Source organism: Aspergillus karnatakaensis (assembly GCF_047715665.1).
Source record: "Aspergillus karnatakaensis strain CBS 102800 unplaced genomic scaffold BJY04scaffold_88, whole genome shotgun sequence".
Lineage (NCBI taxonomy): Eukaryota > Fungi > Ascomycota > Eurotiomycetes > Eurotiales > Aspergillaceae > Aspergillus > Aspergillus karnatakaensis.
The window spans coordinates 114686-123887 of record NW_027395800.1 but is presented as its reverse complement, the minus strand read 5'-3'; the positions used below and the strand labels follow the sequence as shown (position 1 = coordinate 123887).

General features: G+C 55.1%; 4 protein-coding genes across 4 annotated transcripts; all 4 read right to left on the bottom strand.

The window, feature by feature from the left end:
• Positions 1-10: 10 nt before the first annotated feature.
• Positions 11-1036, bottom strand: BJY04DRAFT_224364 (uncharacterized protein; the record flags this gene model as incomplete). Its single annotated transcript, XM_073717945.1, has 2 exons — positions 11-948; positions 1001-1036. Coding segments are annotated over 2 exons (974 nt in total), but the record flags the coding sequence as incomplete, so codon positions are not given.
• Positions 1037-3091: 2055 nt separating this feature from the next.
• BJY04DRAFT_232942 (nucleobase cation symporter-1 family protein) lies at positions 3092-5243 on the bottom strand (the record flags this gene model as incomplete). The annotated part of the gene is made up of 7 exons (XM_073719846.1): positions 3092-3137; positions 3443-4202; positions 4266-4385; positions 4442-4729; positions 4783-4868; positions 4918-5017; positions 5066-5243. 7 exons carry the CDS (start codon positions 5241-5243, stop codon positions 3092-3094), a joined length of 1578 nt encoding a protein of 525 aa, XP_073564981.1.
• A 276-nt stretch (positions 5244-5519) lies between these two features.
• BJY04DRAFT_224361 (acyl-CoA dehydrogenase family protein) lies at positions 5520-6938 on the bottom strand (the record flags this gene model as incomplete). The annotated part of the gene is made up of 3 exons (XM_073717944.1): positions 5520-6258; positions 6304-6554; positions 6612-6938. The coding sequence occupies 3 exons, from the start codon at positions 6936-6938 to the stop codon at positions 5520-5522; spliced, it is 1317 nt and encodes a 438-aa protein (XP_073564980.1).
• Positions 6939-7464: 526 nt separating this feature from the next.
• On the bottom strand, positions 7465-8682 carry BJY04DRAFT_224360 (Tubulin/FtsZ, GTPase domain-containing protein; the record flags this gene model as incomplete). Its single annotated transcript, XM_073717943.1, has 3 exons — positions 7465-7831; positions 7889-8226; positions 8275-8682. The coding sequence occupies 3 exons, from the start codon at positions 8680-8682 to the stop codon at positions 7465-7467; spliced, it is 1113 nt and encodes a 370-aa protein (XP_073564979.1).
• Positions 8683-9202: the final 520 nt, after the last annotated feature.

Below are 9202 nucleotides of genomic sequence, written 5' to 3'. Positions count from 1 at the left end.
AAAGACGTACTTGGACGGCGCATGGTCGCTCGAAAACGTCGTAAACGTCCCATTCACCAGCCCATCCCACATCGCGCCGAGATCCATCGGATCCTCCCTCAGCGCTGGCGAGCAAACACACATCGCTCCATGGAAGTTCTCCCCGCGCAACTTCTCGCTCGTGAAGAACAGATAGTGCGGACATGTCTCCGCATGCACGGGGAGGAGTTTCGTCTGTGCCCGTCGGACGTGCTTCGCCGCGACCTTCGAGCTCATGTGCACGATTAGGATCGGCACGTCAGCGAGCTCAGCGAGCGAGAGGGCGCGGTATGTCGCTTCGTCCTCGGCGATGTTGGGCCGCGCGAGCGCATGCGCGTAGGGCTCTGTGCGGCCGCGGGCTTCAAGTTTCCGAGTCATCCAGTCGATCATGTCGGCGTTTTCGGCGTGAATCATCGTTGTCATTCCCAACGAGCGGGTGGTGGCCATTACGTCGAGGAGTTCGGAGTCGCGCAGGCGCATAGGCTGGTAGGTCATGTAGAGCTTGACGGAGGAGATGCCTTCGTCTTTGACGAGGGTAGGGAGTTCATCGGCGAGGATCCTTTCGGTGGGGTTGGACAGGATGAGGTGGAAGCCGTAGTCGCAGTGGGCGTTGCCCGTGGCGCGGCGATGGTATTCGGTGATGACGGGGAAGAGGGATTCATCAGTGCGTTTTTGCGAGGCGAAGGCGAGGACGGTTGTTGTGCCACCGGCTACAGCTGAACGAGTGCCTGTTTCCCATGTGTCGCCGGTTGGGCTGTTGTCTTGTTGCAGGTGGACGTGGCTGTCCACGCCGCCGGGGAGGACGTAGGCGCCGTCGGCGGACAGGGTTGGCGCGGTGGGGAAGAGCGAGGGGAGGTTGGTGCCTAGGAGGGCGATTTTGCCGTTGGAGATGGAAATGTCTGTGTTGGGGAGGATGTCGCTGGCCGTTGCCTGTGCTTGTTAGAGGGGGAGAGAGTTTTGGTGTGAGGGGTAGGGTAGGTACTATTGTAGCGTTGGTGATGATGAGTTCAATCTCCATGGCTGCAAGAGTGATCTTGGTAGTGCTAGAAGGTTACAGAGAAGAGTAAGAGCATGTGTCGTGTGTAGAGAATTTATTATCTAAATAATAGCAGTGTCCGATCTCGCAGGCGATATCTTGTCGGCGATGCTACTCCATTACTTACTCCAACTCTCCAACGGCGACGATAAGATAGTTAGTTTGGCCGATAAGTTGGATCGCCGGATATTTGTCCGATCTACACATTTAATCAACACATCTTTTCTGAATCATTCGGTTCCATCATTCAATCGGTATACTATCTATACACACCATGGCACGAACCGTCCGCCTCGCCGCCGCCCAAATGGGCACCACCAACAAATGGGATGACCGCGCCGCAACCCTCACCCGCATGGTCACCCTGCTCAAATCCGCCGCATCCCAAGGCGCCCAAATCGTGCTCTTCCCCGAAATCGCTTTCACCACCTTCTTCCCCCGCTACCTCATCAAGGATCCTGCAGAAGTCGAGTCCTGGTTCGAGCACGGCGACATCCGCACTGCCCCCAACACAAAGGCGCTCTTCGACGCCGCGACCGAACTCGCCGTCGACATTAGCGTCGGCTTCGCAGAAGCCACAGATGACGGCGACCATTATAACGCTTGCGTCTACTACCATGCAAAGACAGGTGATATCCTCTCACGATACCGCAAGATCCATCTCCCCGGTGATTTTGAGCCACTGCCGGACCCAAAGGCCGTGAACCAGCTGGAAAAGCGGTACTTCCTGCCTGGTAACTTGGGGTATAAGGCGTTCCGTGTCCCTGGTCTTGTTGATGGATCTGAAGCGGAACAGAACGGCGACCCGATCGTCGGCCAAATGATTTGCAATGACCGTCGCTGGGCCGAAGCGTGGCGGACGTACGGCCTTCAGGGCGTTGAGATTGTCCTCTGCGGATACAACACGAATGGCTTCGCGCCGCAGTTCTGGGGACAGAGCAAAGACATGACGAAAGAAGAAGCCGAGGCATTCTCACTATTCCACCACAAACTCGTCATGCAGTGTCACTCATACACAAACGCGACGTTTAGTGTTAGCTCCGCGCGCTGTGGCCTTGATGACGGCGAGTACCCGCTCATCGGAGGAAGCACAATCGTCGACCCCGAGGGACGCATTATCGCCGAGAGCAAAACGGTCGAAGACGAGATTGTGATAGCAGACTGTGACCTGGACCTCTGCAAGCCCGGTCGCAAACGCACCTTTGATTTCGGACGCCATCGGCGAATCGAGCACTATCAGTTGCTGGCGACGCAGACGGGCGTTGTTGAGCCTCCGCGTCTATCTACATCTACATCGAATGCATCAATCTCCGAGTCTCCTTCCACAGCCCTCACCGGCAGCACGGGCAAGAAACACCGCATCCTTCTCATCAACCCCAACGCCACAAAATCAATGACAGACAAGTGCATCGAAATGGTCGCCCCGACTCTCCCCGCCGACGTGCAAGTCGACGGCTTCACATCCCCGATCCCCGCTCCCACAGCCGTTGAAGGAACCCTCGACGCCGTCCTCTCCACCGCGGCCGCCATCCGCGCTGTCCTCCCCATCGCAGACCGCTACGACGCCTTCCTGGTAGCCTGCTACAGCGACCACCCGCTCATTAAAGCACTGAGAGAAGAGCTCACTGCACCCGTCGTCGGAATCATGGAAGCTAGTCTCTTCGCGGCGCGAACACTAGGCGGCCGTTTTGGAATCGTGGTTACCTCATCCCGCTCGGCAGTGCTGCACTCCGACTCGATCCGGAATTACGGGCTTGAGGGGTTCTCGGTTGGCGTGCAGAGCTGTGGGCTAGGTGTGTTGGGCCTTGAGCAGAAGAGCGAGGAGGTTGTCTTGGGGGCGATGTGTGATGCGGCGAAGGAGCTGGTTAAGCGGGGTGCTGATACGATTACACTGGGGTGTGCGGGGATGACGAAGCTGAAGGAGGCGGTTGAGGCAGCTGTTGGGGAGGATGTGCAAGTTATTGATGGTGTTGTTGCCGGGGTGCATCATTTGACGGGCATTCTGAGGATGGGAGGCCGTACGGCGAAGAAGGGGGTTTATGCTAGTTCGAGGGTTACCAGGGAGGGGAGGGGGCAGGAGTATCTTTAGAGCATTGTAATATTAGAATGCATTTATCATTGCGACGTCATTAACAATCATTCATACTAGTAGCTACAATGGCATGGAGTTGTATGAAGAGACAATAGTCACAGCTGGGGGGGAACAAGTCGAATCTATATTGATGGATGAATACCTGCACTCCATCCTCTAAAGTTACAATGAACCAAAAACAAAGCTCTACGCAGAAGACATAACACTGAAATCAATGAATTAAACCTATACATGTACCAGATAAGCAAGCCTACTTCTTGACCTCAACAACCACCTCGCCACCCCCCTCCTCCAACCTCTCCCCCCCATCCACCCCCTCAAGCACACTAACATTCCTCTCATCAACCGCAAACGGCCAAATCAAGAACAACAGATAATACACACCCCCCGAGACAACAATCGCCACCAACCAACTCTGCGAATAAAGGTAGCTCGCCCCCTTGGGAACCCCCTTCTGCCCCGTCACCGCCGCCAGCCCAGGCATGTTCGGGGCAAGCCCACAAATAAACGCCGCAATCGCACGCATATTAACTCCACGCGTGAAGTAATGCGTTCCATGCCGGTCATACAACGACCTCAAGCGCATCCTTCGCCCACGACAAACCCAGTAGTCCACAACAATCACTCCGGCAATCGCACCAAGAAACAGCGAGTACCCACCCAAGAATGCAGAGAAGGAAGCAGCAGAGTTCTGGATATACCACGGCATACTGAGGATACTGAGCAGCGCACATATATACGCGCCCCGACGGGTGTCAATGTATTTGGGGAACCAGAGGGCCAGATCGTTGGAGAAGGAGACGCTGTTAGCGGAGATGTTAGTGCCGATCGCGGCGAGCGCCCAGCATGCGGCGGCAAAGAACTGCGCAGCCCGGTTTTCCCACAGCACGGCAACTTCGAGCGGGTTCCAGGTTTGCTTGCCGTAGATTACTTCGGTTGCGGAGGAGACGGTTGCGCCGAGGACGCCGCAGAGAGAGACGAGGACTACCAGGCCGACGGCTTGCGTCCAGAAAACATGGGTAGGCTTTTTGGCGTAGCGGGTGAAGTCGGGCATGTCTGTTTGGGTTAGCTTTTGTTAGAGCTGGAGGGCTGGTGATGGAGAGGGGGGGGGGAACGCACTCAGGGCCAGAGTGGCCTTGGGGCCGATCGCGCTGGTGACGCACTGCAGGAAGACAACAGCGACGGGCGTGCCATCGTGAATAACACTGGGTTTTGAGAAGACGGGGCCGAATCCGTCCGCTAGTTTAACGCAATTAGCTTCTTCTTCCTCAACGCAAAGTAAGATATTGACATACCAGCCTTAACAGCCCAAGCAAACAGCACGATACCGAAAATAGGCATGATGCAAGTCTTGACGATAAATAGATACCGCAGCTTCGACACCTTGAGCCAGAGCAGTGGCGCCTGGAGCAATATAGCAAGGAAGAAGCACAGCAGTTCGGCAGAGGTGATCGGGCCTCCGGCGGGGAGTTTGTTCGGGAAGTGGTTGAAGGACGGCCAAATGGCGCTGATCATCGTCGACACGCATTGCCCTGTTTGGTATGTTTGTGTGCCGAACCAGATGATTGCGACGATGCCGCGGACTGTTGTCATGTTAGATTGTGGGTATAGTCTGGAGGAGGTCTGGGTGGCGTACCGAAGACGGCAAAGTAAGAGCCTCGCATGCCGAAGCTGGCGCGGGTGTAGACGGGAAAGTTGATGCCGTAGATAGCGCCGACGTAGCTGGTCTGTTAGTCCTGATATCAATAGATATGTGAGTGTGGAAACTCACCCATCAAGCATAGCCGGGATACAGACGAGGACGTGGCCAACGATAACGGCGGCGATGGCCATGGGCGCACTCAAGCCCTTGCTCACGGAACTCGATGTGACTGTTCATTTTGTTAGAAGTCAATCGACACGAGAAAAAGAGAAAATACCCTGGTACATGCTGATACTGAACGCCTCAGCAACCCAGAACCCCAACAGTGACGGCCACTCCCATGTCCGCTTCGGGGAGTTCAGCGGGATAGGATCCATATCCTTGTTGGAGGAGACGCCCTCCATGGCCAAGCTGGCATCGCCCTGTTTCACCTGCAGTCTCTCTCGTAAACCCATGGTGTGTAGTTTGTGTATAGAATCTGGGATCCCATGGCCGTGGATGGCATGCAGGACCTTTGTAGTTTGCGTTATCATCTGGCAGGATCAGGCTGATAAGAGGAGAGTGGGTCGGCCGATGTTATCTCTTGCTAGTGACGGCGAGATAACTATCTACTCCAAGTCTCCAACAGCTTTACTTAAACCAGTAGCATAACTGATAAGCTACCTATAAAACGTGGCTTTTTCCGGGGTGGCGACACGGAAAAGATTCTAAAGTACATCATCTCATACAGTCTAGATCTTCGATTTGCCTAGCTTGCTCTCCTCCGCCTTGAATATCTTGACCAGCTGCCGGACGGCCAAATCCAGCAACACGTCTTCGGAGCCACCGGGGATCCGAGCTCCTGGGACATCGCGCAGGATCGCCTCGACGAGTTCGCCTTGCCCCTGCTTGGTGAACCCGGCTCCACCGAAGAGCAGGACTGCCGTCTGCGCGCACTCGTTCAGCACCATCGCCCCCTTGGCTTTGGCCAGTGCCGTGATTCCTCCGAGCTGGCGGTCTGCTTCTTCCTTCGGGAGGTTGGCGAGCTGGTACAGCAGTTGCTCGACGAATGCCCACATGGTCTCTAACTCGGCGCCGGCTTTTGCTAACCGGTGTCGCACCACCGGCTGGTCCATGAGTGTTTTCCCAAAGGCTTCGCGCTTGAGACAGTAGGCGAATGCAGTGGAGAGAGCGACGCGTGCTTGGCGAGTGACGCCGACCGCGATAGTCAGACGTTCATGGTTGAAGTTGTTCATGACGAGTTTCATGCCCTCGCCTTCGCGACCGATCAGGTTCTCCACGGGAACCTTGACGTCGTCTAACTCGATGAATGTCGTTCCCCCAGTAACCTGCCCAGCAACCTTGAGGCGCTGCATTGAGACTCCCGGGTAGCCCTTAAGGGGCACAACAAGCAGTGAAAGACCGCCTGGGCCGGGGCCGCCTGTGCGCACAGCCATCGTGCTGTACTCGGACCAAATGCCGTTGGTAATCCTATAAAGTCAGCATTATCACGACCAAGCCTTGCAGCGAGCGCACCATTTCTTGTTTCCATTGACAATGTAGTACTTCCCGTCCTCCGACTTGGTCGCCGTCGTGGTAATGTTCGCCACATCCGAACCAGCATCCGGCTCCGTAATCGCAATGCAAGTCCTCTTGCGCCCCGTCAACAGGTCCGGTAGGAACTTCTCCTGCAATTTCGGGCTCCCATATTTGATGATCGGGGGAATGCCGAACGCGAAGCCGGCATTTAGCGAGCCACCAGGCCCACTAAGACCCGACCGAGCGAGCTACATGCATTATCTTGAATGAGTGCACCCCTCTCTACTGGTCATGGAGAAACCCACCTCATCTGTATAAATTCCCGTATGGATATAATCCCACTCCTCAACCTTGACGCCCAGAATATCGTGAATCCCCAGCCTCTTCAACCAGTCCACCGGTAACGGCGCTGGCAGATTGGGGAGTAGCATGTTGGCCTTGCAGAAATCCTTAAACACGTGCTCAGGGACAGTGCCCTCTTTTTCCCATTCCATTGCATGCTTGAGCAGGTTGTCGTAGATGAATTGGCGGGCGGCCTTTTGGAAGCGTCGGTGGCCTTCGCTGTAGTAGGGGGACGGGAGGCCGCGGAGGTAGGGCGGCTCCGCGAAGGGGACGGTAGAGACTTCAGCCATGGTGTTGCTTGATGTTCTAACAGTGATCAAGCGATGATGATGGTTAAATAGAGCTTTCGCTCGCTCATCCCCAGCTTCTCCCCGCATTTCAGCCGAGGCTGGCGGCCCGAGGCCCATGCATGTGTCTGACTAATAGAGACAGCATACACCCTTTATGGAAGGTACGATGAGGGGCTAGTTCTGTTTAGGCAGGTTCGTCTGCTTCTATCGCACCTTCCTGTTTTGTCCGTTTCCTTTCTGGGGACAAAGTTGAACAAACAGCCCTCGATGATTGCAGAGAGTCATCAAGCAACCTCCTAGCATGGCATTGCCCACCCACAGCATACTCTGCAGGCGAAAACAAGCCACAGCCGAGATCCGCCCGATGCCAGATCCCGTCCCTCCAGCACATGGCGCCGATATCATGCACTGGCCCGTTCCTCGGGGCCGGCTTCTCGCTCCCTTCGGCCACCTGCATCCGACTCAATCGAACCAGACTCTGCTCGCCATTTTGTTTACTAGGCAGTAGGCAGGGTTAAAACATTCTTTAGGATTCTATGGTCACTCCCCGACCACCACCCTCCACCTCTTTATATTCCTCCACCAAATCCTTGATATTATACCGTGCCTCTGTAAACTCCATCTCATCCATCCCTTGCATCTCATACGTCCGGATATACCTTTTCCGGCTGTACAACCAGTCGAATTGCTCGAGCGTCATCTCCATTTCCCTAGTGACGGATGTGAAATTCCCGGTTGAAGTCGCCGATATGCCATCATGTCCGGCAGCGTGGACAGGCAAGGCTTGGAATTGCGCGCCCGACGGCAGCCACTCGATAAATTTGCAACTTTCCTTGTCTTGCATGTCGTTGAGAAGCTGTTGAGTATCGCTGGGTATTTCGGGTATTCCTCGACTGCCTTATGTCAACATAGCGTACAGGGAAGGTAGGGTAGGGTATGTGAGCGCTCACAAGGAAGCGGTATACGCGAGACACTGCTCAGAGGCATACGCTTCAGTGCGACCGAGCATAGTCCATGTTTTCTCTCGAAGTAGCTCGGCCGTTAGATCTGTCAGGGCAGGTTGCGACCCCTCTGGCCGGCTGGCAAGGGGGACAGCCACGGATGTCAAAAAGTGCATTCTTGGTGGAGCAGGGACCATTCGTTCTATAAACTGAGATAGCTCCTTGTCTCCCGGTGTCGAGAAGCGTGATGAGGCGGTCGCTCCCAGCATAGTATCAGCGACCGTTTGAGAGTAGAGATCCCACGGAAACCCAGTGGTGACTCCGCGGTTGAGTGTCTCGCCCATCATCTGCACTGTTAGAGCCCGCTGTGCCATAGTCGGAGCAGCCACACGTACCCGATAACTATAAAGCGTTGCCAGATCCGCTACTTCAGTGAGATAATGAAGCGAGAGAACAGTATTATACGGTTGGACCACCGATCCATCACCACCAACGTAACTGGGCAGAACAGAATACGTCGTCCGCGCGACCTGCGGGTATTCCTCCGCAAGTCGGGTTAGCAGTTGGCTTCCGAGCCCGCCTCCGGTTCCGGCGTAGACGCTGTGTGTCATTTGAAACCCCTGGAGACGATCACACTCCTCTGTTTCCCGCCGTACCGCTTCCAGGACTCGGTCGGCGAGGCCGTGCGCTTCTTCGCCGTAGAATCCGTGGGCCCAATTGTTGGCATAGCCATATGGGCCGTATACTTGGTTCTCCGGAGGGGTGTTCAGACCGTTGGACTTAGAGCATACCCGGTCTGCCATGTCTGGTTGAGAGTCTGTGAATATTGCGCGGGGGTTATAGTGAGTGTTCGAGGTCTAAGACTGAGTCATTGGGTGTTAAGTGAGGTTTGTGCTGATAACAGACCTGTTTGAAGTAAACCCCCAATCGCTCTTGCTGTATATCTTTCCATGGGAATGACTCCGCAGAGAGTCTGAAGGCTGTTAGTGCCGTTCTCAATTTGTTCACGGCTTGCGTGGGTGCAGCTACTGCCCAGATGAATCCAGTCCGTGCTCGATTGTTAAGCCGTGCCTAGTTAACGCCGGTTAGTTTAGGAGTACTCTACAGAGGAGTAATAATAACCGCTCTACCAGAATTTTGCGCCCAGATCGAGTCCCTAGCCATTTGTCAGTGACGATTTCTCAAGTTAAATGTGGCCTCACCGTCTGCCCGACGTGCAGGTTTATCTATCGATATGCTGTAATTAGCCAAAGGTCTAGCTGGCATTGAGCAGGTCTTGGATACGTCACGCACGATCTCTGGTTGGCCACTCATGAAGGGCAG